At 42.1% G+C, this 26,008-nt stretch overlaps 12 protein-coding genes across 12 annotated transcripts; 5 read left to right on the top strand and 7 right to left on the bottom strand.

Moving 5' to 3' along the window:
- Positions 1 to 634: 634 nt before the first annotated feature.
- SS1G_08200 (predicted protein) lies at positions 635 to 778 on the bottom strand (the record flags this gene model as incomplete). The annotated part of the gene is made up of 1 exon (XM_001590410.1): positions 635 to 778. The coding sequence occupies one exon, from the start codon at positions 776 to 778 to the stop codon at positions 635 to 637; it is 144 nt and encodes a 47-aa protein (XP_001590460.1).
- A 385-nt stretch (positions 779 to 1,163) lies between these two features.
- SS1G_08199 (predicted protein) lies at positions 1,164 to 1,274 on the bottom strand (the record flags this gene model as incomplete). Its single annotated transcript, XM_001590409.1, has 1 exon — positions 1,164 to 1,274. One exon carries the CDS (start codon positions 1,272 to 1,274, stop codon positions 1,164 to 1,166), a length of 111 nt encoding a protein of 36 aa, XP_001590459.1.
- A 491-nt stretch (positions 1,275 to 1,765) lies between these two features.
- SS1G_08198 (predicted protein) lies at positions 1,766 to 2,005 on the top strand (the record flags this gene model as incomplete). Its single annotated transcript, XM_001590408.1, has 1 exon — positions 1,766 to 2,005. The coding sequence occupies one exon, from the start codon at positions 1,766 to 1,768 to the stop codon at positions 2,003 to 2,005; it is 240 nt and encodes a 79-aa protein (XP_001590458.1).
- A 533-nt stretch (positions 2,006 to 2,538) lies between these two features.
- Positions 2,539 to 3,193, top strand: SS1G_08197 (hypothetical protein; the record flags this gene model as incomplete). Its single annotated transcript, XM_001590407.1, has 3 exons — positions 2,539 to 2,578; positions 2,692 to 2,955; positions 3,177 to 3,193. The coding sequence occupies 3 exons, from the start codon at positions 2,539 to 2,541 to the stop codon at positions 3,191 to 3,193; spliced, it is 321 nt and encodes a 106-aa protein (XP_001590457.1).
- A 273-nt stretch (positions 3,194 to 3,466) lies between these two features.
- On the bottom strand, positions 3,467 to 4,621 carry SS1G_08196 (hypothetical protein; the record flags this gene model as incomplete). The annotated part of the gene is made up of 1 exon (XM_001590406.1): positions 3,467 to 4,621. One exon carries the CDS (start codon positions 4,619 to 4,621, stop codon positions 3,467 to 3,469), a length of 1,155 nt encoding a protein of 384 aa, XP_001590456.1.
- Positions 4,622 to 5,428: 807 nt separating this feature from the next.
- SS1G_08195 (hypothetical protein) lies at positions 5,429 to 8,156 on the top strand (the record flags this gene model as incomplete). The annotated part of the gene is made up of 3 exons (XM_001590405.1): positions 5,429 to 5,698; positions 5,750 to 7,439; positions 7,492 to 8,156. The coding sequence occupies 3 exons, from the start codon at positions 5,429 to 5,431 to the stop codon at positions 8,154 to 8,156; spliced, it is 2,625 nt and encodes an 874-aa protein (XP_001590455.1).
- A 608-nt stretch (positions 8,157 to 8,764) lies between these two features.
- SS1G_08194 (predicted protein) lies at positions 8,765 to 9,221 on the top strand (the record flags this gene model as incomplete). The annotated part of the gene is made up of 3 exons (XM_001590404.1): positions 8,765 to 8,842; positions 8,908 to 8,973; positions 9,216 to 9,221. 3 exons carry the CDS (start codon positions 8,765 to 8,767, stop codon positions 9,219 to 9,221), a joined length of 150 nt encoding a protein of 49 aa, XP_001590454.1.
- Positions 9,222 to 14,398: 5,177 nt separating this feature from the next.
- SS1G_08193 (hypothetical protein) lies at positions 14,399 to 17,255 on the bottom strand (the record flags this gene model as incomplete). The annotated part of the gene is made up of 5 exons (XM_001590403.1): positions 14,399 to 14,613; positions 14,729 to 16,595; positions 16,648 to 16,983; positions 17,038 to 17,065; positions 17,116 to 17,255. 5 exons carry the CDS (start codon positions 17,253 to 17,255, stop codon positions 14,399 to 14,401), a joined length of 2,586 nt encoding a protein of 861 aa, XP_001590453.1.
- Positions 17,256 to 18,669: 1,414 nt separating this feature from the next.
- On the bottom strand, positions 18,670 to 19,346 carry SS1G_08192 (hypothetical protein; the record flags this gene model as incomplete). Its single annotated transcript, XM_001590402.1, has 2 exons — positions 18,670 to 19,183; positions 19,321 to 19,346. 2 exons carry the CDS (start codon positions 19,344 to 19,346, stop codon positions 18,670 to 18,672), a joined length of 540 nt encoding a protein of 179 aa, XP_001590452.1.
- Positions 19,347 to 19,598: 252 nt separating this feature from the next.
- On the bottom strand, positions 19,599 to 21,362 carry SS1G_08191 (hypothetical protein; the record flags this gene model as incomplete). The annotated part of the gene is made up of 3 exons (XM_001590401.1): positions 19,599 to 19,635; positions 19,699 to 20,314; positions 20,381 to 21,362. 3 exons carry the CDS (start codon positions 21,360 to 21,362, stop codon positions 19,599 to 19,601), a joined length of 1,635 nt encoding a protein of 544 aa, XP_001590451.1.
- Positions 21,363 to 21,621: 259 nt separating this feature from the next.
- On the top strand, positions 21,622 to 21,938 carry SS1G_08190 (hypothetical protein; the record flags this gene model as incomplete). The annotated part of the gene is made up of 2 exons (XM_001590400.1): positions 21,622 to 21,645; positions 21,855 to 21,938. 2 exons carry the CDS (start codon positions 21,622 to 21,624, stop codon positions 21,936 to 21,938), a joined length of 108 nt encoding a protein of 35 aa, XP_001590450.1.
- Positions 21,939 to 22,344: 406 nt separating this feature from the next.
- SS1G_08189 (hypothetical protein) lies at positions 22,345 to 25,598 on the bottom strand (the record flags this gene model as incomplete). Its single annotated transcript, XM_001590399.1, has 4 exons — positions 22,345 to 22,906; positions 22,971 to 23,079; positions 23,132 to 25,456; positions 25,517 to 25,598. The coding sequence occupies 4 exons, from the start codon at positions 25,596 to 25,598 to the stop codon at positions 22,345 to 22,347; spliced, it is 3,078 nt and encodes a 1,025-aa protein (XP_001590449.1).
- Between the last annotated feature and the right edge of the window lie 410 nt (positions 25,599 to 26,008).

Genomic DNA, 26,008 nt, shown 5'->3' with positions numbered 1-26,008 from the left:
CAAATGATACATTCGCAACAAATCGCCCCTCTTGAAAATTCGTACTAATTTGCGATAATCTCAAAACGTCTCCACATTCATATGTGTAGTATATCTATAACGTATTATATACCCAGTAAATAACACAAAGGGCTATAGTACGTACCGACAGGACGGTACGGCCCGCTCCTCTAACCAGGATCATACATACCTAGTCGTTGAAGCCAGGAATCCATGCTCATCCTATTAGTTGATATTTGTTGGTTCCCCACTTTAGATGAATCAACCTATTTCCTAATGAGGATGGTGGTACGGTATTGAGATCATCTAGAACTTCAAAGTTTTTTCAGATATGATAATTTGACTGCCAATTAGTGGAAGTGGACTGATGATGATCCACTTCCTTTTTTCCGAGTACACTTGAACGCGACAGCAAAGCTACACCATCTGCCGGTCAATTGGACTCTTGGACTAGTTCTCGAAAGGTGCTGGAATGAAACAAGAAATCCCAAAACAGAATGGCTAAGAGATTGCTTTAGGAATAGGCCGCTAAAAAGTATCGTGATGAATACCGTGAAGACCCCATCTATCGATTCTGGTTCTCATTACTTTATAGCTGTGTTGGTCTAATCACCGTTTTCCAAATCCTGGTTTGTTATGCATCGTCGAGATCCGAGTGCCAGATGGAGATGTAAATTTGACTTGCAAATGCTTCATCGAAGATTCCGACACGGTTGGTGGTGAGAAATGCTATTCCTTGATGATGTTTCGGGTACTTAAGAAATCCTGCACGTCTCATGTTCGGGGAGTAGTCATTGGTTATGGGAAATTAGGCCATGGAAAACCGGAAAAATTCGCGGCCAGACTGTTGCGCTGAAAGATAAAAGCGGTATACTCTTCGAGAATACCTCTGCTTCGTCGAGTAGAAGAATAGTTCCCATCGTCGAGCTTTCACCATCCATCATTGTAGCTTTGATTCTACTATATCAGGACCAGTGCCGATGTGGTTATTAGTAAGTGAGATTATAAGTTTCTCGGCAAAGTCGGCTGCAACTACCTGGGTATGTTGTGAGTCCTTGTATTCATGATAAATCTTTTTCATGCCTGCTACATATTACTTTCCACACCAGGCGGTTGTATACTCGGTTATCATTAGGTGTTACAAGAACAGGTCCAAAGGTTTTTTAGAAACCAGATTTCTTACCATGTAACAATATATTATTGCCCTTCCCCTTTCCTTCCACAAAATCAACGGCCCGTTCTTCTGCAACTACTCTCCACAACCACCATACCATCTTTGATAACCGCCGCTACATCAATACTAGGGCGTTTCTGTGCTCACCGTTTGGCAAGACCTTTAAGCAGCGGCTTATTTTCCCCGAGGTTAACAGGTGATTGTAACTTCCGTACTGAAAGATGTGACATTTATCGCATCCATATCAAGCATATCTGTATTCAGTAGCCGCGAGAGAGACACATTTTATTAACTTAGTTCCATATACACCAAATCATTAGTTTGAGCACAAACCCCTGTCATATATCAACCATTGAACTTGTGGAATATCAGTTTGTATGCACTTACTCGCCAACTATTGCATTTTGGGCCGGAAGTTGATAAGATATTGATTTAGGTCTTGCACTATTTCCTCAATCTAATAAACCTTCAGAAGCCTCAAAGATTTATTATCACTTCTTGCGAGCCCGTGAAACCCAGCAGCACCTGAGTTTCTCTTTGTTTTACCGATGGCTGTGAGTACTGTATAGTGGTCTTGGTAAAGGGGAAGCGATGCATCAATATCTTGGCGGTACTGCGGTACTAAGGAATATAAATAATTTAGCGAATCAAAAAGGAGTGATCATGAACACTCTCTTCACAACAGCTAGTTCTTTGAGGACTTTGTGTAACGGCATTGGAGCAGATGAGAGAATATTTAGTAATGAATCGGGACGTCAAGATTATGGGAGAGCTGGTCTAGGGCTGAGTCGTTCCTGCGCTGAACAAGTAGTACAGAGTAGCAGCAACTAGATATCGATCCCATACAACCAACCATAAAAGCCTTTCCATCAACTTCAGATTGTAAGATTACAATGTGCCTGACACTTCCAAAGCCTTTATGGAATAAGGCCAGCCAGCCTTCATCCTCGATTCGCTCACTGGAGGATATCGATGTGTCTTCTGAAAAGCTTTTGCGGCAAATCGGTAATCTCATCTGATCGTACCTCCACCAAAGTGAATGAAACCTTACCTATAGATAGATAGATACCTCGGTAGGTCTTTTCATACTACAACTTCCCTCATTTTTCAGACATGCAGCAAACCATCTTGTCCTACCTCACCACGTGCCCGTCCACCTAACAAATTTCCACCGCCTGGCAGAATGGAGTCACACCCCACCCACCTATCACTTCCCCCGCATTACGCCCTTCACATTCACATATATCAATTTGCCATTTGACGTTCGGATCAATTCAGTTTAATCAGTTCTATTCAATTCAGTTCAAGTATCTTCTCTTCTCTCTTCCAGATAATCACATATATAATCTTACAACAATATAAAAATGGCATCAGAAGTAACAGTACGCTATGCATGTCGGGAAGGTAAAGCTAATCGCCTTTATTTACACCTACAACCTACAGCCTACAACCAACAACCCTCTATCCCTCTCAATTTCATGTTGCCAAACCTAAAAACTAACCCATCTCTCACGCAGATATCCCCGGAATCCTCAAACTCATCCACGAACTAGCAGACTACGAGCATGAATCAGCCTCTGTACTAGCCACCCCAGAGTCTCTAGCCAAAACCATCGCTTTCGCGCCTTCAGGTCTCGTGTCTCCGTCCAACACCACTCCCTCAACAGGAGACTCTATTTCCCCAACACGACCCGCGCGCTGTCTTCTCCTCTTCCCTCCATCTACAGAATCCTCCAATGACAGTGAACCCGCAGGAATGGCGCTGTATTTCTACAATTACAGTACGTGGCGTGCTTCGGCGGGGATATATGTCGAGGATTTATATGTACGGGAAAGTTTTCGGGGGAGGGGTTATGGAGGGAAATTATTGTCAATACTTGCTAAAGAGGTTGTGGACATGAAGGGCGGGAGGTTAGAGTGGAGTGTTTTGAAGTGGAATGAGCCGAGTATAAAGTTTTATCAAGGGCCGAGTGTAGGGGCTAAGGCGATGGATGATTGGCAGATCATGAGGGTAGATAATGAGGCATTGGTGGAGTTGGCTAAGAAGGCTGAGTAGATTGTGGGGAAAAGAGGTAGCTTTACAGTTTCCCGGGCGCATAGCACAGAGACTCTGAGCTCTCGCCGGCATCACTTGAGTCAGTCAAGCTAGCATTAAATTGTATGAAAATTATGGTATAAGGCTACTCCTGGCACGGAAAGTATGCTACATTTTGGACAGTGATGAAATCTCTACCTTGCCAGTTGTTTTGCTTCACGCTCAACGGACTTTCTAATTTTTCTGTCCGTGGTACCCTAGGCCAACCCATCCTTTGGCATTTCGAAAAATTCATTATCTTTTAATGATGGTTTGGTGATTTCTCCTGCAGCAGCCGGTGAACGTTGTCCTCCCCAAGTTATTTTGTATTCTCTGGTACTTTCATCCTGCACCATTTTCGATGAAAGACTCCAAATCATGCGATACATTCTTCGCCTCGCCCGTGTCGAATTATGTTTTACATCATCTGGGGTTTCCGGAGTCTCTGAGCGTGCTTTCTCCGTTGATTTGGCCCAAAAATTCGCATGCAGTCTGGCTGGTTCATTATATAGCGAATTCATTTCTCTTCCGATGGACTCGTCGGATGTGTCCAAATTGCGCAGAATCGCTGGTTTTCGCCTTGGAGGTGCATATTCAATGGGTTGTATTCCTTCTGCTAAATCTCTCAACCTATTCCATTCATGTTCAGGTAATGGGGGCAGAACTCGTTCCAGAAGATTAGCCCACCATGTACGTAGCATGTTCGCTTTGCGCTTCACTGGAAGTTTGCGTCCCCATGCATTCGTTAATGGTATATCTGGTTTGATTTTTTTTATTCTTCCCCGCATCGATTCCATCGGACTGGTTGCTTGTTGACTTGCGATAAATAATGCTATTTCTTTGTGCTCACGGCGTTGCCTCTTGGATACATCTAATGCCTTGTCTATATCGACATCTCTTGTCGCGTCCAGTTTTTTTGCAATTTGGTTATCAATGATCTGCGACAATGCTGTGTCATCTTGCGGCACCTCCTCCTCTCCAGGTCTCAACAATTGAGAAAGTAATTCCCTCCTCCTTACCCCAGCTCGTCCATATGTCCTCAGTAAAACATGTTGCAGATCCTTGGAACTTCCTTCAAGGTTTACACGCTCCAATAAATGTAATTTTTGTGTCGTCTTTTTGGATCTTGATTCCAATTTATTCAAATCAACTTTTGATCGAAAAAAATCGGTGCCCCAAAATTTCGGATTGAGTTTTTTGGGGTTGGGAGGATTGTACCGATTGACGATCTGATCATGTACGAAAGTTCGAGCGGCGGAGTCAGGAAGATAAGTTGCTTCGCGCAGTAAGGCTCGATATTTTTGTCGAAAAGTTGGGAGATATTGTCTTACTTCCTGAGAAACCTCGTACGCAGCTTTAGGTGCAGACGGCATTGGAGTTTGTAGATCAGCCAGCGATCAAGAAATGTAAATGGAGTAGAAAGAAAAGAGTGATGTGATGAGAAGTACAATTTCTACTTCAATATGGGTATAATGGAGATAGGAAGCTACAAAACTTCTGGTGGAAGGAAGTTGTTCAAGAAAATATTATTGTAGCCTTCATATACAGGCATCGAGTCGCGTATTGAGGGAAATGTATTGTAGGACTGAATATCATATTCACATTCAAATTGAACCACAAATTACTATTGTTAGTGTAGAAGATTTTGTTTTTTAACAATGCCCAGGTGAATCGTACAAGTAATAAGTAAATGTGTTTCGACGATGACGAGGTGATTGTATTTTTTGTACATATAAAAGCTTATATAATTATTGTTTACTGTATTTTTATAGATTACACAAGTACATACATACTACATATCCACCAAAAGTCATTCTAGCTCGCGAACTGTCGCGTCAAATTTCTTTCAATTAACCAATTAAATTTCTCATATCAATCCACCCCCACACCAACACTAACTTCATACATTATCGATACACCAAAAACCAAAACCACTTTACTTTCCTCGCGCTTGAGACACGAAAGACACGTCGACCTCACCCCTGCCTGGATATCAGCGCGTTCCCTTATCGCCATTGATCTGAGTATCATCGCAGATGGATGCGCTCAGTGAGTATTGAATTGATATAGCTCTTTAATTTAAGGATTCTGCTGCCCTTGACGACGCGATTGGCTTTTGACCAATACCTACCGTCGCAACACCCCAACACCTGTCGATATTGAATACTTCTCCTTAATCTATGGCAGCGACGACAATTGCACCGAACCCTCAACCTCTTGCGACTATATCAGAATCGAAACGGAACCAACTACCACCAAATACACATTCTACAAGCAATAGCGCATACGGAGGTGGTCAGGACTCGACTCGATTTCATCGCGAAATGTCGCTCGGCATGAGTCAAGGATCACAATCTGGTGGTATGATGATGCAACCAGGAGGACCTTTTCGTCAATACGAGTCACCCAATACCATGAATCGTAGAGATATAGCACCTCAGATTTACTCGGTAAGGTTGCGTTCGGTCATTGAGCGCCAAGCTGTTACTAATCTGTCATAGGCTGTATATTCTGGTGTTGATGTATATGAAATGGAGGTTAACCGTATTGCGGTTATGCGGCGACGAAAAGATAGTTGGCTCAATGCTACTCAGATATTGAAGGTAGCAGGGATCGAAAAGGGAAAGCGAACAAAGGTCCTTGAAAAGGAGATTTTGATTGGAGATCATGAGAAAGTTCAAGGTGGATATGGGAAATATCAAGGAACCTGGATCAGATTTGAACGAGGGGTCGAATTTTGCAAACAGTATGGCGTGGAAGAACTTCTGCGACCACTACTAAGCTATGATATGGGTCAAGATGGAGGTATTGCAGGACAAGGTGGAATTGATACCCCAACAAAGGAACAAGCTATGGCCGCGCAACGAAAGAGACTTTATAACTCAGGAGCCGAGAACCGTAATAATGGACAATCCGGAACATTTTTTAAGAATATCTCGAATCAAGCTTCGCTCGCAGTTGCAGCTATTAGCAAAGCCCGATTTGATTCACCTGTTCCCAGGAATCGCAATGGTAGTGCAAGACCTCCCACTTTCAGTAGGCAATCAACACAACAACAACCCAATAGTCAGGAGACTGCATTCCCAGGTAACTCGCAACAAAGCATGCAAAGTTTCGTATCTAATGAGGGATTAACAAATGGAGATTCGGCTTATGCAACTCAATCCCAGTTTCAATTTTCACATACCGGTAGGGAGGACGGAGATTTTCAGGAGCCACCACGAAAGAGACGAAGAGAATCTCCAGAGCCCCCGAATGATAGTCAGCAGTCTATGAATGGCGGGTATTATAATATGTCAATGCGAGAACCATCTCCGACGGAACCTAATGATTCATTCTTCTATCGTCAAGATCCAAATCTCTCCCAAGAGGAGGAAGCTCCAATGCCATTACCACCTCTACCGGAAAACCAGCATCATGGAAAAAAGGGTTTGACTCTGTTATCACTTTTTCACAATGAGAACTCGTACTTAGGCACGAACGAACATAATGACCAGGAGGCTTTTCGTACGATGTCTGGTGTAGAGCTCGATATTCCTATAGATAAATCAGCCAATACTGCTGTTCATTGGGCCGCTACTCTTGCCCGTTTACCCGTTCTACAAAAGCTCATTCAGTCGGGCGCAAGCATATATCGAGTTAATCTCAGGGGAGAGACTGCATTGATGAGAGCATGTTGTGTGGCTAATAATTTAGATCAGGGCAGTTTCCCTGACCTCCTTGAACTACTTGGTAACACTATTGGTTTTCAAGATAATCGTGGCCGAACGGTTCTACATCACATAGCTGTCACATCGGCTGTCAAAGGACGTAGTCCTGCCAGCAAGTATTATCTTGAATCACTTCTCGAATTTGTCGTTAGGAAAGGTCGTTCATTTAATGGTCAATCACAGAATACTGAACCTTCCAATCCTCATGCCATGGATATTGGTCGGTTCATGTCTGAAATGGTAAATGCACAGGATAATTCGGGTGACACTGCTCTTAACATTGCAGCTAGAGTGGGTAACAAGAGCATCATCTCTCAACTTATGGAAGTTGGGGCAGATCCTGAAATTCAAAACAATTCCAAGCTTCGTCCATCAGATTTCATTGGCGGTTTGACGAATCCTGGCGATCGTTTAGGTCTCGCAAGTCCTGATAAGAGAGGAAATAAAGCCACACGGGAGACTAGTGGTGAAATAATTGACTGTAAGATATATAATGTCCTTGTATTTCCGATTTGACTCTAATATACTTTCAGCCATAAATGCAACGCTTCAATCAACTCTTGAAGATTTTGGAAGAGAAGTAGAAGCCAAACAAGCTCAAATCGATTCCATCCATGCCAAACTCCGAGAAGCATCCGCCAGCCTAGGTGAAGAACGACGTGCTATGGAAGCGAAACAAGAACGCAACAGACAACGTGAAGAGCGTGACCTCAAAATTGCAAATCTTACTCGCGCCGCAGAGGAAGAAAGTACAAAATTACTTCAACTTCAACAACAATTCAACCAACCAATCTCTGATCTAGACCTCGAAATGCATCTTGGTGATGCCGATAAATCCTTGGCAATTCCACCTATTCCTGCTGATATCAATACTACTCCCACTCGAAACTCGAATGCTGAATACGATCATGCTCAAAGACAATTGTTATTACAACAATTACCTTCGGTGCATATACTTCAAGCGAGGATTAATGCATACAAAGCTAATAACGATTCGTTGGAAAGAAGTGTGCAAGAGTTGAAAAGTAAAGATACAGGCAGGATAGCAAAGTATAAGAAAATTATAAGTCTGTGTACGGGTGTGGACATTTCGAAGGTTGATGGTGTTATTGAGGGGTTAGCTAGGGCCGTGGAAAGTGAGAGTGATGTTGATTTAAATCGAGTTAGGGAATTTTTGACGAGAGTCGAGGGGGTTTAGAGGGGCTGATAAGTTTCAGAAGTTGAGAGTGAGGAAAGAACAAAGTGGACTAATGTAGGGAGGCATGACGAAAGAGTGCATATAGGGTATACTGCGGATCCGGTCAGTGTGCATGAATGGCGTTTGGATTGCAATGGAATGGAATGGATTGGACTGGAATGGCATCACTCATGTGGATATGATTATATGCGAGAAGCATTACTCTTACTTTGTATATGGATATTGGTAGAGGAAAGAAGAATACTGGTTTGTGGTAGTCTGGAGTGGGAACGTATCTGTGTCTGTGTCTGTGTCTGTAGTTATAGGTGGATGGTATGGTGGAATAACTAGCCAGCTTAGCTTAGTGATGCATGTGGAGAAGAGAAGCCTAAGTACCTAGGCAATTAACTATATAAATGAGAGGTAAATCTAATACTCTGTTTGTTAGGTACTTATCCGCTTTTGATTTTTGCATATCATTCTGCAGTTGGGTTACGCTAGTTACTATTTGTATCTATAAGCTAAGCTAAACGTTAAGTATAGATCCAATTATACAATAAGCAAAAATCTATGTATATTCATGGCTGCGATTCCATTTTCATGATTTGGAGTGCAGAGAAATGCAGATGATGGCTAGCTGGGTACTCATGATTGCCTTCGTCAATCGGGCATTCAGAGCATTCAGGGCAAACGTCGCTGTTGCCATCGTGAATTATGTTTCCAACTCCAATTCCAACTCCAACTCTAATTTCAGGAAAGCATTCATTTAAAGGGTCATCTAAGAATGCACCCTCTCGTTGATATCATGGAAAATCTAGAGAAAAGCAAGACACCGGTGGTGAGTCTCTTTGGTGAACAATTATGTAAACCTTGGCCATGATATATAAGAGTATAATGCTGTATATTTTCTCTCTCTCTTCATCTTCCTCCACCTCACTCAGAACGAGCAACGCTCCTCAAACTAGGATTTCTCAGCACTGTTAAACTAGAGATCGGTATACTTATGATCGCTATAATCATGGAGATATATGTATATGCGACTGCGCTCGGTAGTCTTGAGATATTGATACTTGATGATAGATATGATGATGATATGTGCTGGGTTTGGAGGAGGATAAAATCCATGTTCTTGAAATATCATTAGATGACCGTATCATTTGACGACTTCAATGATAACTTTATCACCGCGTGAGTGCATCATCTCTAATGAATTTATTCTAAATAGTTCCAATCATACGACACTAATAGTCGAATTCCTCATCACCTCATAAAACCACCACCCACAACATCTCACTCCATTCCCACTTAACCATCAAAACCACCCTCTAATCTTTCCACCTCCACACCCTCTCATCTTCCCACTATAAATCCTCCCCCCTCAATCCACCCATCCTCCTTCGCAAACTCCGCAAACCTCACATTATCCTTCCACCTTCCCATCTTTTTACCCTCCTCCTCTAATACTCCCTCTCCACCAAAAGTGGAGAAATCATCGTGGCGAACACATGTACATAAACCTACCGACTCCGCACCCGCACGCCAACACTAATTAACGCCACGCAACATTCAGATATGCAACATTTGATAAACATTACGATCAAAATTCCGTGTTGACTTTACGGAGTATAAAGAGGAGGAAAGAGAATACGAATTTGGAAGTATTGATGCGAGCTGGGATTAATGAGTAAGTAGAGATTGGATGAGGAATTTTTTGTTGTATCAATGTTATGGAACGGAGATTACCTAATTCTCAATTCTATATATCATTTGCAAAAGAAATATCGATCAGATGTGAGATAATCTTACAAAGTATATAAAAGTCAAAAATACAGAATAAAAGGGTTACAGCTGACTTTTCTTACTTGCCACAGTGACACATTTAATTCATTCACACTTCACTTCACTTATATTTGTATCCTCACCCCTGCTGTAAAATACCGCCACATCGGAAGCACCGAAATATAACGATATGCAACAAAGTAATAAATGAACTTTACTCATCAATACAGTACAGTCAGGTAGATACTTCTAGATCAATAATCTCATTTCTGTTTATAATATCAAAAACAGCTATACCCAGTCCATCCAATCAATATAGATACCCAGCTACAGTATGTACCCAAAAGGTAGGACGTCCAAATGAACCAATCAATTTACTGTACATTTCGAACCGCAAATGCATCGCTTGTGTTTCGGGACGTCCGAAATTGCCCAGCCAAGTAAGCTCATTCGGGTGGGGACTACATATACATAAGTACCTAAGCTAGATAGGTAGGTAGGTAGGTACCTTTGATAAGTTCTGTTTTTTTTAATCAATAATTGGTATTAATGTACCAAGTAGTAAGTAGTAAGTAGTAAGTAGTAAGTAGTAAGTAGTAAGTAGTAAGTAGTAAGTAGTAAGTAGTAAGTAGTAAGTAGTAAGTAGTAAGTAGTAAGTAGTAAGTAGTAAGTATCTGTGTAGAGTATTTCTTGCGAGACTAGCTGGGAAATATGGGGAATGTGAATGGTAATGGTAATGGTAATGTTTAAGGTTATAAACTTATCGAGACAAGACATGACAAGACAAGACATGACAAGACAAGACATGACAAGATATTATTAGATAACCTTAGAGTATCTAGGTACAGTAGGTACCTAATGACATGTAGAAAAAAATGACTCGCAAAAATACATCATCACAAACCAACCAACGAACCAACCAATCAAACCACTCATCTCACACCCCTCCCTCAAACTTCTAGAACCTCAAACCCTCAAACCTCAAACCTCAGACCTCAACATCAAAGCTCCAGCTCCCAAGCCCAAGAATTGGGAAATTTCTAATATTCAGAAAACGGCCACGCCGAAATTTGGAGATGTGCAACATTTCTTTCTTGTAGCTTTTAATTTCAATCTTAATGGATTTATTGCTGAGTAATATATGGAATGTAGATTCTAGATTTGAAAACGGACACCCCGAGATCTTGAGATGTGCAACATAAGGTTACTTATTTTATAGCTTCTAATCTCGATTTCAATCTCAGAACCCAAAGATCTAAAGGATCTGGAATCCTGAAAACGGACGCCCCGAGATCTGGAGATGTGCAACAGATTTATCTTATAGCTTCTACATCTCACAGCTCCAAACCCAAAAGATCAAAGATTTCAGAAGCTACGGACACCCCGAGATCTTGAGATATGCAACAAAGCTATCCAAACGTATTCCAATTTATCTTCTAACCGTCAACCCTCAACTCTTAGACCTCAATTTCCACCCAAGAACCCGGAACCCAGAATCTAGAATTCGAAAAACGGACGTCCCAAATTGTTTAGATATGCAACAAATCCACACCACCCCGCTCTAATTCATCATCTCGTACCCCTCAATCGTCAACTCTCAAACCTCCTTCCTAGTTTCCAAGTCCTCATTCAGAGATTCAAGATGCGAAGATTCAAAGAGTCTAGGATCGAGGATCTATGTATCGGATTGTCCGAAATCTTCAGATATGCAACAATCCACCCCACCTCGCTCTAATTCATCTCCTAACCCTCAAATCTGTTAACTAACTTCCACCCAAGAACCCGGATCCCGGATCCTAGAATCTATAATTCAAGTATCCGAAACCCAGAATCTACAGTCCAAAAGCCGGGCACCCCGAAATCCTCAGATATACAATCTACCCCGCTCCAACCCATCTCATCTCCCCAACTCCCAACCCAAGGATTTGTCGGATCGTCCGAGATTTTCAGATATGCAACAAACCCCTCCTTCCTTCCAATCCCCCCCATTCCCGCCATTTCAACAAGAAAATTTCAACCCTCTACCCCGAAACCTCCTCTAACTTCCATTCAAGAACCCAGAACCTAGTATCTGTTTATCGGACTGGCCGACATTCTCAGATATGCAACAAAACTTGCCCCTCTGAATTCCCCACCATTCACCATTCAAGCAATAAACTCTCGACTCCTCCAACTCCAACCCAAGAACCAGGAACCCGGAATTCAAAACCTTTATATCGGGCTCGCCGACATCCTCAGATATGCAACAAAAGCTTCCTCTATTTTGACTTCCCCACCATTCCAGTAACAAAATCTCAACTCTCAAACCTCTTTCCCAATTCCCATCTAAGAACCCACATCCCAGGATCCAGGATCCAGAATCCAAAACTTGTATATCGGAACGTCCGAAATCCTCAGATATGCAACAAAACCTTCCCCTCCTTCGAATTCCCCACCAATCTAGTAGTAAAATCTTAATCTTAGTCTCAATACTCAAACCTCTTCCCCAAATCCCACTCAAGAACCCATATCCTAGAATCCAGCATCTGTGTATCAGACCTTCCGAAATCTTCAGATATGCAACAACAATCCCCAAAACTCCTCCATCCTCCCAATTCCCGTCACTCCCACCCTAGAATATTTATCTCCAATTTTTAATCTCCAATCTCCAAACCACTCTAAAACCTACATATCAGAGCATCCGAAAATCCTTGATATATAACAAAACTTCCTTTATATTTGTATATTTTACTGATTATAGCCTTACTAACCAATCTATCAACAGTCTCTAGCTAAACACTATCCATAGAATTTTTAAAGACCCTCTACAGTCCATCCATATACACACAGACACAAACACATAAAGTCTAAATATCAGCTACTCAAGAATCCTGTCACGATTCACCATTAGGATTAGTGTCTTGGGATGAAAAGTAATCACGTGATAAGGAGCCCTAGGAGCCTGAGGAGCCAGAAAGCTCCTGGGGGCTCCCTTTATCGATCATTATATAGTCAGAGTAGTTTCATAGTTTAGTGTCACGAATCACAATTATCCTAGGATCAGAATCGTCCCAGGATTAGTGTCCTGAGGCCTTTTAAGGATCACGTGATGGATAGACTGGATAGCCTAGTCTATCCAGTCTAGGGGATAGCCCAGGTAGACTAGTCTATCCAGGCTATCCAATAACATTCAGAAGTATATAGTTAAGATAGTTTCATAGTCTAAGAGCTTCGTGCTCAACTTAGTTATCAATTAGTTTATCTACATTCTACTTGATCTAGTAACGACTTCACTTCCAAGTGAAGACCAGTGATAAAGCCTTAACCCACCACTACCAACCAGACGAAACCTTAGGCAGCCGCTGCCTCCAGTACAGCATCGTTACATTTAGGAGCTTCGTGCTCAAATTAGTTATCAATTAGTTTACCTACATTCTACTTGATCTAGTAACGAATTCACTTCCAAGTGAATACCAGTGATAAAGCCTTAACCCACCACTACCAACCAGACGAAACCTTAGGCAGCCGCTGCCTCCAGTACAGTATCGTTACAAATCCAAGAATCCAAGATCCCAAGAGAAAATACAATCAATATTTATAATTTTTAAATCAGTTTATATTGTTACGAGGTTTGCCGTCTAGATCACGTGGAAGTGCTCCAGGCTCTCGAGGTGGTTTATAACTAGGCGTCAAGCAGGGACTTAAGTAATGACAATAATGATATGCAATTCGTAACTAATAGTAGAGTATACTAAATGATTGATCTTGAGCACGAAGCTCTATACAAAGGGAATCCATTGTTACAACGGCTATCTTCTATGCCGCGTCACATGACTAAACCAAGGTAACGTGATTAAAGTCACGTTATGGACCGCTGAGGAACGCTGGCTGTCCAGGAACGCTGGCTGTCGTGACTAGCCATAGGCATGAAGGTCTATATAATCAAGATGGATTCCCTTTGTATAGAGCTTCGTGCTCAAGATCAATCATTTAGTATACTCTACTATTAGTTACGAATTGCATATCATTATTGTCATTACTTAAGTCCCTGCTTGACGCCTAGTTATAAACCACCTCGAGAGCCTGGAGCACTTCCACGTGATCTAGACGGCAAACCTCGTAACACACGGACTGTAGGTAATCATCGGTATTTTTGTTTGTGGATATGGTTGAGATAAATCACTTAAGATTACATTGGGTTAGATGAAGAAAGTAAACAGGTTAAAAAAATAAATAAGTAAATCATCCATGTCCCTTTATCTTGATTCAATTCAATTCAATTCGATCAATCATTACTCCTAAATACCTAGTCTGTTCATTACCAACCTAACTCCATACATACATGCATCCATTGGACCATTCATCATCCTAAGCTATGCAAAATTATCATAAAGAAGTTCCCTCCCTCCTTTCTCCTTCCTTTCCTTTCCTACCCATTCCCTCCATTCCCTCCATTCCCCCCTTCTCCTTCCAACCCCCTTCCCATACCCCAACTTCTCCCCCACCTAAGTATAAATACTCTCCGTCCAACTATTAACCTGCAACCCCGTCTCCGCCATCGGCGCATCCTTCAAAAACTCCAAAGGCATCCAAACCAAATGTCCCTTAATCTGATCCAACTTCTCTCTAATTTCCTGAGGAGGAATCATACGATCATAAATATGACCTGAACGAATACCCTTTGGTGGAAGAAATTTATCATAGTCGTCGAAGGTTTTAACTATTTGGTGTTGTTAGTGAGGTGGTAGGATGATAAATTAATATGTATGTGGAAAACGACAGAAAAGAGAGAAAAAAACAAATTGGTTAGATTGACCAAGAAAAAAAAAACTTACCAAAATTATCCGGATCGGCATGAAATAATTGTCTAAACATTTGAGAATTCTTCGTAGCTCTACTTGTCCACATTTCCCAAACATCATCACTCAAAGGATCCTCCACAAATTGATATGTTTCCCCCTCATGAATATCATTTGGAACATTAGGAGGTTGAGCATTAGGATCATTATCCGCATCTAAATCTTGCGGTAATAATAATCCTAAATGTTCACGCCAGAGATACCTCCTCAAAGTAGCTGCATGATGACCTGCTTCGTATGGTTGTCCATTCATTGTACTTGGAATAGTCTTTGTATCTGTCATGACAATTGATAGTTCGCTATCATGAATACCAAGTTGTGAACGATCGTTAAGGTTAGAACTTCCGCAAATAACTGTTCTGTCATCAACGATTAGAACTTTACCATGAATATAAAGTTCTTCTTGAATCCAATTGTCGGCTTCTCCTTCAAGATCACCCTCCCATGGCTCATCAACCAAATTCCCTTGCATATGCATAGCATTCTTAGCCACACTGTCAGTACTACTTGGTTTTTGATTCGTACCGGCTGCTTCTGCCTTGGCTTCGAATTTTCTCTTGGCATCAGTTCTTTTCTCTAGAGATTCATCTCCAGAGTCATCATGATGTAAAGCATGCTTAGCTCTATCTTTTAACTCGTCATGCTTTTCAACCTTTTGAACACCTCTACCATGAATACCCGAATCCATAATTTCCTCTGCCTCTGCTCTTTGCACATCTTGATACTTGACTCCAGATTCTTCCTCTTGTTTCTTGATTGCTGGAGTAACATTTAAACGATCATAAGATCGTAGGTTAAAGAAAAATATATGTTCTTCAGGATCGACACCCTCCTTTCTAATTTGCTCAAATATCGAATGTTCACCTCGACAGATAGATTTATATTGATAATCCATAATAGCTCTCGTTCCTGTCGCTGCCTCATCTCTAAGATCACCTGCAAAACCTGGAATGGAAGGAATCAAAATGATGACTCGGAATTTCCTACCCTCTTTTCCAGCTTTGACAACAGCATCGACGATTGCTCTTCCAATAGTATTTCTAATTGGAGCTTGTTGATCACCAGTCGCAGTGATAAAGAATTGATTCTCGATATAAACGTAATGTTGGGCGTTTCGGATGAGTTCACTGTAAGCATTCTGAATGCTGTGTTCCACAAGAATACCACTGGACCAATCGCAGCTACTTCGAACGACTTGAGCATGAACAGTTCCTTGCTGTCCTAGTGATTTCGTATTTAATGGCGTAAGTGGGTGGACGATGTATTCTCCAACTGGATGTTTCGGCCTCTGTACTCCAATCAAATCTTCATTCTCACCATCTCTACCCTCAAGAATCAACCAATCGAATCGTTCATCACGTTTATATTTGTCTCTTTTGACAAAATTCCATCTCAAGACGAAATGTTCGGCAATATCATAGACACAATCTCCAACGACACCCATAGCAACATCATGCCATGGCATACGTCCATATTCGGCTTTTGATAATTCGTTGGCTTTCCAATCTTCCACATCTTGAAAGTCCATCACACGGTTATTGTTGAAATCCTGTCCTGGCCAAACTTCAGTCGAAACTCCCTCTGGATGTACATCAGCGAGAGGATGTTGATGATTATCCCATCTTCCAAAGCATAAATCTAAACCACCAATAAATGCCAAATTGTAATCAATTACAATAAACTTTTCGTGATGGGCCCAATAGAATGTCATATCCGCAGCATTCTCGAAAACATTATGATCAGGATGACGCATAATTTGAATATTTCCATATCCTGGAGTTCCTTCAGGACATAAAGCTTGAAGAGCATGTTTCGTGTGTTCAGAATTGCAAGTAAGAGCAGCCTATGAGAAGATCAATAACCAAGACCACAAGAATCCCGTTTGCAAAACGTACCTCGACTTCTCGATAAACAATAACAAAAATTTTAACACCAGCTTCCGCCCGACGCTTAAGGATTTGATCCAAACGCCATTGTTGATTATAATATGGAGGTCTTCGCATGAAAAGTTCTGGCGATAACCACCAGTCGGCGATATATATAGTTTCTTTCGCAGCTTCAAGCGCAATCGATACAGCCCAAAAGTAATCCCTTCCATCCACATACCACTTTATATTATTCCCCGGTCTCTCCGGCGCAAATGATTCGAAACGATGAGATTCAGCAACCTTTGATCTCTTCTCATCTGTGATCTTCTCATGTTCTTCGTCATGACGATGATTTGGATTAAACTATATGAAGATTAACATATATTCGAAAGTCAACCGGAGTATGAGGGAACTTACCAGATTTCCTAATTTGCCAATTTGATGTCTGTTTGGTGGTCAATAAAGTAGATTCCAGACCCCCATCCTTCAACTTACTTCTTCTGGATTAAACCAACCTTCACATCATGAAGTTTGGTATCATGTAACTTTTCTCTCAAACTAGCCAGAGGATTCTTCATCTTCTCCTTCAACTTCGAGGGATTAGATCCGCCATCTGCGGGAGCTTGAGTAGCCATATTGAAGGTCGCTATCTAGTCAGGTACTTAGCGTACTATGCCGCTTGTGTAGATATCGTGAGCCTGCACGTAAATAGACGGTCGGCGTGGTAAGTAATAGTGACTGCGAATAAAACTTGCTGTAGAAGAAAGAAGTTATAGTATCCTTCTTCTTGTCAAAACACAACACGATTTGAGTCTTTAGTAAATATTTCCAATCCCTTCTTAGAATCGAATGAGGGGCTGAATCGAGGGGCTGAATCGCGGGGCAATCAAGGTTAGTTTTTTCAAATTGAAGCTTGGTTTTAGTGAATGCCCAGCCTTATAATACGTCACCGTACCGTACCGCCTGTTGATATGCCACGAGAGATAAAATGTGAAGCCCTGAAGATTAAGCTTAATTTTCTCATGTGCTACAATAAAAATTGTTGGTGAATCCTACGATAATATATTCTACCTATATACTTAGACGGGCTTACAATATCAAACACCACTGTTCTATTTGTATAAGAATGCAAAGTTCTTTCAATCATCATTTTTCTCTCTCTCACAAATAACGACAATGGTTGAAAACGGGGTGTATTGCGAAAATAGTGTGAAAGCGACCCCACCGATCCACTAAATTCCTACGCGGCTGAGCCTAAGGTCTACCTCTCCCCTGCAATATTGGAGCTGAACTTTAGTCTTTTGGTAACGATAACAATCCAGATATCTCCTCCATGTTGGCGAGCGATAACAGGAAAAAGAAGGTTTTTTCTTGCTATTATAAGTTTTAATACTTATTGCATACGCGGAGTGTCGTATGATAAACTACTACTTATTCAACCTGTTCAATGAATCTCAATCATACAACCCATCTCCTAGCACCCCCATATCTCTTCCTAACAAACCGAATCTCAAATCTTCAAATTTCCTCACATATTTCTCCCAAACAGTTGATGTATATCTTCAAATACATATTTTCTCATTTCCCCATCTATCATGCATGATAATATGTCTATAAAATATAAATATTCCACCATACCGTGTTTTGCTAACACCCCTATCATAACCCTATCATATCTTACAAAGTTAAACTAAAGCCAAGCAATTGATTCACAACCCAAATCCCAAACCATCCAAACCATTTAGCGAGTGTGAGTCCTCACTCATCTATTTTACATTCCATTTAATGCAATTCAAACGAGACCAGATGGAAAGTGTAGGTAAAAGAAAAATACTTTCGGTAGAACCTTCAACCCTTTACCTTTACCAATACCCATGCCGGAAGACATGACTCCACCAAACACCAAATCCAAAAATCATATAACTGACCACCTACCCATTCACCCCGGTTTACCCATCCACCCATCGTGAACCGACCAAAAAGCAAAAAGGTACCAAAACACCTAGTAGTATGACTTTCTATGATTGTGAGCAGAAAACTCATGAATCATCACAAATTCGCCACTGTTTGTCCCACTCTCCCACCAACCAATCCCCTTCTATTTCTCCCCGTTCTACCTCTTCCCAACCAATTCAGCTTAAGTCCACGTCCTAGATCTTCCATTTTCTCCTGACTTGAATCATTTCCTGCTCGTATACCCACGCTACTAAGCACACTCATACATTGTAGCATTCTACCCACGGCCTCTGTAAGTTTCTTTGAAGAATCTTCAACATTTGCCTGTCTCCTCTCTCTCGCACTCAATCCATATCCCACAGCAGGATGTGTACTACTTGGAGTAAAGGGTCTTGGAGGGGGTGGCATCCCAGAAATACCAAGACCGCCGCCTCCACCTGCGGATTGTTCAGAACCATAACTCACATTTGAGATGGCACGTGAGCGTGAACCTGGACCATCACCGGCCGAACTACCACCTCCTAAAAGCGTAGTATTTTGAGAAGAATAAGATCCATGACTGGGATCTAAACTGATAGCTGTACCTGGTCTTCCTTGACTATCTGGACTAAGAGATCTCATATCAGAGTTCGGGATGCTGAGACTGATAGAATCGAGTGAGAGACGTGAGAATAGTCCCTTTAATATTTCATAACGAGGAATAATTACTGTGTCGCGGTATGCAATCAGGACTATTTTGCGTACCTCAAGGGGACGAATTTTAGGGACATTAGGAGAGGAGTCGGGTTGAGATGGAGGAAGGGTGCCCCAGGCTTCGCGTGCTGCTTCTGGTGACATTAGTGGCCCATGGCCAGAAAATTCGAGATCAAGTGGAAGGAAGACGGCTTGCATGTAAGGGAGGACGGATGTAAAAGTAAAGATCCACATTTCCACGAGGTGGGGTATTAGCCGATCATCAGGAGTTCGACGCAAAGTTTGATCAAGAGATCTAAAGCCTGTTTCGAGTAATTCTCTTAGATCGTCTATAATAGAACTTGGGCATCTTTTTTGTATACATCGCTGGATATGGGTGCTGTAACATTGTCAGTCTGGTAAGATATACGAAGGGATAAAAAGACTTACGTGACTAGACGATTGAGATCCTCCACACACAACCTTAGATCTTCGCCCTCAAATATAACCAATAATTTTGCTTTTAAAAATGGCCATGCATCATCTGCTGCCATATTGTTCAATCCATATTTTCCCAAATCTGATGTGTCAGGTCCAAAAGTGCTGGAAGGATAGCCTACACCACCGGGACCTAAGTATGACGCTGCCCCTGCTGAACCAAGACTAGATGGTCCAGGCCACTCGTTACTATTCTGATATGATAATTCTCCTTCTCTCAACGTTTCATTCTTCTCTTCCTTTTTCTTCTCTCGCAAAGCTCTCCCACCATGCCTCAAATCCAAACCGCTCATGCTCTTTGCAAAACTTGTAGATGTAGGACCTGGACTTGGTGGAAGATTGAAATTATATAGACTGCTCGGTGCATTAGGATCCACGGGTTTGGAATTTGATGCCGCTGATGATAATGGTAAATGATGATCGTCTTTACTGCTCAACTTGTGTTTCTGGCGAGATAAAAAGTGGTGTTTATGTTTTTCCTTGTCTTTCTCCTTTTCTGGTTGTGGTGTATCAATTGGTCGTATCGTCGCTGAGGAAGAATTCGCCATGCTGTACATACTTGCGGAACCTAAAGCACCTGCGTTGTGGTCAGTTTTGCATATTCCTCATATTTAATTCACAGAAGCAAGCATACTAGGACTTGGAAGAGCTCCAGATTTTACTTCTTTATCCTTGCTTATACCAATCTTTCCAGGCCTCGAGAATAATTTGACTTTAGACTTTTCTGTTTTAGCAGGCTTTTCGGTTTGTACCTGCATCTGAGGCTGTGCTTGCGCCTGCAACTGGGTTTGAGCTTGCGCTTTTGCTTGAGCTTGAGCTTGCGCTTGGTTTCGTTGTTCATATTCCGTAGATGTCAATGCTGGTGATGATCCAGGAGATTTTGAAAACACAACACTTGCAGCTGTTTGAGCCGCACTCGATCCTCCCCCAAGCAATCCATTATGATACCCTTGTCCACCGAATGAAGGATCCCTCGGAGCTGAAGCTTCTGTCAAACTCAATAAAGGTGGTGAAATAGGACCTTTTGAAGGTCTGCGACTTTCAGGGCTACTCGACGAGGTATCCAATTGTGGAGTTGGTACAGTCTGGGATCTTTGGCGCGCATGTTGCGATTGATGTTGCATAGCAGCTTGAGCAGCGATGTGACTCGCAGAAACTCCAGTGTTTAAATTTGACATATTTCCAAAATTGGATGATGCGGCTGTTGGCAAGTAAGGCTCAAAAGAACCTTGAGTTTGTGAATGCTTGCGTCCGTGACTTTTGAAATCGCTAAAGGATGATTTTGAAGCTACAGGAGTGAGAGGCGATGCATTCCTCAACGGTGTACCGCCAATATCAGTTCTTACTTGTGCGAGAGTTGGTCGCGAGAAGTTTTGCAGACTGGTGGTGCTTGAGTTGCTCTTGGTTGATTGGGCGTAGAAAGGTCGTGGAGGGGCAGGCGCATTCTGCGACTGTGGACGAACTTTGCTGGAAAGGGATGGAGGTAGAGGTAAATCTTCCGACGACGAGGACTCAACTCTTCGCAGTGGGAGTCGTTGAGTCGTTGAGGCCTGTTGCACAATTGGAGAAAAGCTCCCTGGTGCCCTTGGCACAGGAGGCCCTGTTGACTGTGACATGGTTATCTTTGTGGAAGTGGGACTTTTATATCTTTTGCGTTAGTCTTCCGTATCTTTCAGGGTACAACAGCGGGGCATCGATTGTAGCGAACGACGCTGTGTCTTGGACATTTCCGCAAGGGAGGGAAGAATGAAGAAGATCTGATCATGAATCCAGACGATGATGATGATGTTGGTGTGGGTGAGGTTTTGAATATCGTAAGGATCAAAAAAATGGGGTGTATGACATGCGATGCAGTAGCATCTGGGATTTTAAACCATGTCTGATGGTAACAAGTCCCTTGTTAGTTTTTGGAGTGGTTTGATGTTGCTTTGGCTTTTCATTTGTTGACTCGGGCCTTGTCGTTTGGACTTTGGCGGGGGATCTTAGACCTAGTCTCCGGCGCCAAAACCAGAAAGCCGACCTAAACTAACAAATTCAATTCCAAACATCGCTTTTTTGGCCTGAAACGATAAATCAAATATTAAAAATACATCCTTACAATACTTTAGATTGTGCGAATACAAAGGAAAGAAGGAAAGAAAGAAGATAGCAATGGCGATACCAGATACGACCACCACTCCTTCTGCGGCTGAACATGAGACTTCTTACCAGATCTTGTCGGCAACATATTCTTCTCCCAGCAACGAAAAGTTTGAGCACGTTCATAAGCTACCTACGCCTACATCAGACAAAGTGAGCGATAGGACCTCGTATTTAGGGGCATTGCGGAAAGCTACAGTGGCCATGCAAGAGAGGATCAACAAGGAGTTGACTGCACGAATGGAGGAAGATAAAGTGCGAGAGACTGGAAATGCAAATGGATCAAAGGTCAATAATGGTGGGGTAATTGATGAAGCCAAGGAAGAAGATAATTATGGTGAAGAGGTTGTGGAAGAGGAAGATTGAATTATTTCATGATTATAATGCTCGATGCTACATTGCCGATCCTTCCAAAAACTCCATCGCTATGTAACCATCACCATTCACACGAAGTAAATATTATCGTCCTCCCCACGAGCCTCGCGACGAAGATGGACGTTGCACATTTGCTCGACCCAAACACCCATAATGTACAACCGAACTATCCGACAAGACAGCAATAACACTACCTCCCAATCTCTTATGACAAACACCACATACCCTCTCATCGCTTACGACAACTCTCCTATTCCTCCCCCCTTGACCATTTGGTAAACCGTCACCTAGCAATAACGTTGCTTGCGCACGCACAACTTCACTCTTTCTCAATCCTGCCACAACCCGAGATTCATTGACGATCGAATTTGCAGCTCGTATACGACCACGGAAATATGATTCGAGTTCTGCCACAGGAAGCTTTTCCGGAATCAGATCAAGGGTAGAGGATGCAGGTAGACGTGAACCATGTCTTGATAGAAGCTGCAAAGCAGGTGGCCAGTTGGGTTTATATGGGGGTAATGGCTTAAGATAAAGAGAAAGAAGTGTGTGATATATAGAAGGTAGAGGGTCGCCCTTCTCTGATTTAGATGCGCGGTGTGTCGGGACTGGTGATGACATTGAAGCTTCTTGGTTCATATGGACCCTGTTACAATATCTGAGGATGTCAGCATAAGCAATCTCAACAAATTTCAAGCCCGAATACTCACTCTTCGGCCTTCTCAAAGTCCTTAATCTTGAATACATATATTTCAAGTGCCTGTTTATGTGAACCCATGTTACTTAATACAACAGCCTGGGCTTCGTAGAAGTTTGGATCTATGATGAATGTTAATAAATTTAGGTTCCATCTTTGATAGTTGAATCATACCTTCTCTGTCTATCAACCCAAATGCCCTTCCACAAGAATATATGTTACTCGACCGTAAGAATGATACCATTCGTCCCATTAAATCTTTCCATTGTTCGGAGTCTCTATCCAGCCGTTGCTTCAATTCTTGCATATATGCACCAACAAGTCGATTGTGGAAATCGGCAGTCATATCATTAAGCTCATTGATCACATGCTCCAAGTACCTAACCTCAAGATTGATATCGATATTGTGCAGAAAATTGAGGACTTTCTCCCTCGGCAATGTCTCCGCATTCTCTGTATCGGCTAGGAATATTTCCATACCAAGATCAGGATCAGCTCGTAGAGGCCATTCTGCGAATTCAAGAATCAGATCAATCATCTCGGGAGGTAAATGTTGAAGATAGCCAACGGTTCTTTGAGGTCCATGTAATGTTGGGGCTTGTTCATTCTCTTCTTCTCCCATACCAAACTTCTTTAGAAGCTCCAGGGCAGGACGATGCAATTTTTTGCCATGGAAGAAATCAACGAGGTCATTAAATCTTCCGGTCTCTAATAATTTCTCATTGACCACATCTGGATCGCAGAAGTTTGGCAATCGAAACAGTGGTCCCGCCAAACTCGGCATTGATAGCATATAAGAACGGAAAAGAGTAGTATCTACTAATTTCGCCGTTTCCAGCAATTTTTGCTCGCGGTCTTTCTCTGCTTCAGCTTCCGATTCGGGAGCAGCCAGAAGAGAATCAAATGTGGGTTCAGGTGCTTCTCCATGGCCATTTTCTTTCGGAGGAATGATTTTTCCAGTCTCGGAATCTAAGAACTTCTTTAGTCTCGTTCGCGCATCCACGAGGAAAGCATTAAGCTCCTTGGCTGCTGTAACTAGATCTTTGCCTTCGAGAGGGCCCTCTTCAACTGGAACTGCTTTTATACTTGCACTATCATTGTCTGAATTATCTTGCTTCATAAAAGATCTAATTGACGATGCATCCGAGCTAGATTTTTTATGGTTCCTGATTAACTTCTTGACGGCGGCTGGCTTTAGGGAATCCTTCGAATCTGAATCGCTATTTGCACTACCGTTGGTTTCATCGTTATCCGTTTCGACATCACCATTTTTCTCCTCAACGACCGACAGATCACCAGCTATTGCCTTTGGATACAACTTGATCACACGTTCCGGGGGTGCTTCAATAGCAATAAATATATCGATTGCTGCACGGTATTTGCGTTGATTAAACAAAGCCTGAGCTTGCTCAATTTGTTGATCAAAATAAAGTTTCGACTTGAGAGCTTCCACTTGTTGTACTCGTTCAGTCTTATTGTGTAGTAGAGCATCTTCAAGCATATTAAGAATGCTAAGTGCTTCATCGTAGCGTCCCTTTTCAACGAGTTCGTCAATTTGTGAATCATAATCCTCAGCACCCATTCGCCATATACATCGCTCACTAGCCACATGGAAACCTTTTCCAGCGTGTGCTAAGCTAATATTTGGAGGCGGAAAATGCAACTGATTCGCATTAGGTAGCGGTATCGTTTGCAAAAGAGATAGAGTATCTGGATTCCTAACCTCGAGCATTCCTTTAGATGGTGCTTGAAGAGTAATAATATATGGATATGAATATCCAATAGCGTCCGGCGCTGGCTGCCAAGGGATTTGCCTTTTCTCTATTGGCTTCCCTTCCGATGTTATGAAAAGAGAATTTATATCCTTTGCAAGCAGGATTTCTCCATCTGCAAGCTTCGTCGCCAGTGGCTTGGGTATATAACCTCCCAGACCCATATAACCCATGCTCGCAGAGCCCATGCCACCAAATCTACCGCCTTGATTACTTGTCGCGCCTCCAATAGCTCCTGGCCCAACAATATCTTCAATTTCATGGGAATTGATATCAACAATGACATATCCAGAGTTCATGCCACAAATTATCTTAGTCGCAGATGCCCAAGTCAAAGTTCGAATAGATTCTGCGAGCGTAATTTCCGTCGTCTCGGACGATAACTCAGATTGGTGCCACGACCATATCAACAACCTTCGTTTGACGGCAACTGCAAGTCTTGATATAATCTCTGGTATTCCTGTGGCTGGGTCTTTGACAATATTTGATGTAACAGCGAAAGTGGAAGCATTCTTAGTCCTCGTCAACTGTTCCTGTAAAGCATACGTCTGCAGATCATGTATCGAGACATAATAATTCGATAAAGATATCAAAACATTGGCCTCCTTTATTCGTGCTAGCTGCTCTACTGCTCGAGTAGAGAACTTCTCGACCTCTCGAAGTAAACCGATATCGCCCGGTGTGTCGTTAACTTGATATATGCGTAAACTTCCCGTATTCAGACCAACTATCAATCGATCGCCTGTATAGAATTAGTTGAGGTTTCTTTCTCAAGCTGTAAACTTACCAAATGCAAGTATAGACTCAATCTTCGATTTGTCTCGCTGGCGGAGCTCAACGATAGGTCGAGCTGTAAAGGCGGAAAGCATGGCGTCTAATTGCCAGCTTTAAATAAAATGAATGTTGTAACTGGAGAACCATTCATTGATCCTCAGTACATCTTATGTTCATATATCCATTCGGTTTGTGAGTTATTTCATTCATTGGCGCATGTAGCTTTATTTTCGTGTTGTATCCTCTCACCTCTAGTTAGAGATGACGATGGTGGTTTTACCGAGCTTCTACCGATCACATTAGGCCATCCATAGGAAAATGTTACAACACACCCAATGTTGTTCAAATATTGAACCTCATAAAATGTCTGCTTTTTAGTAAGTACAATACCTTTATTGATAGATTGGTGAAACTTTTGTGGGCGATAGCGCGCTGAGTATCAATGTCTTCAGTTACATTGCTGCTTCAGGGCTACAATAAGGTTATCTGCACGAAAAGATGCTGC

Source organism: Sclerotinia sclerotiorum, genomic scaffold (genome assembly GCF_000146945.2).
Source record: "Sclerotinia sclerotiorum 1980 UF-70 scaffold_11 genomic scaffold, whole genome shotgun sequence".
NCBI lineage: Eukaryota > Fungi > Ascomycota > Leotiomycetes > Helotiales > Sclerotiniaceae > Sclerotinia > Sclerotinia sclerotiorum.
Note: the sequence above shows the minus strand (reverse complement) of the source record. Positions and strands in the feature narration are given on the sequence as shown.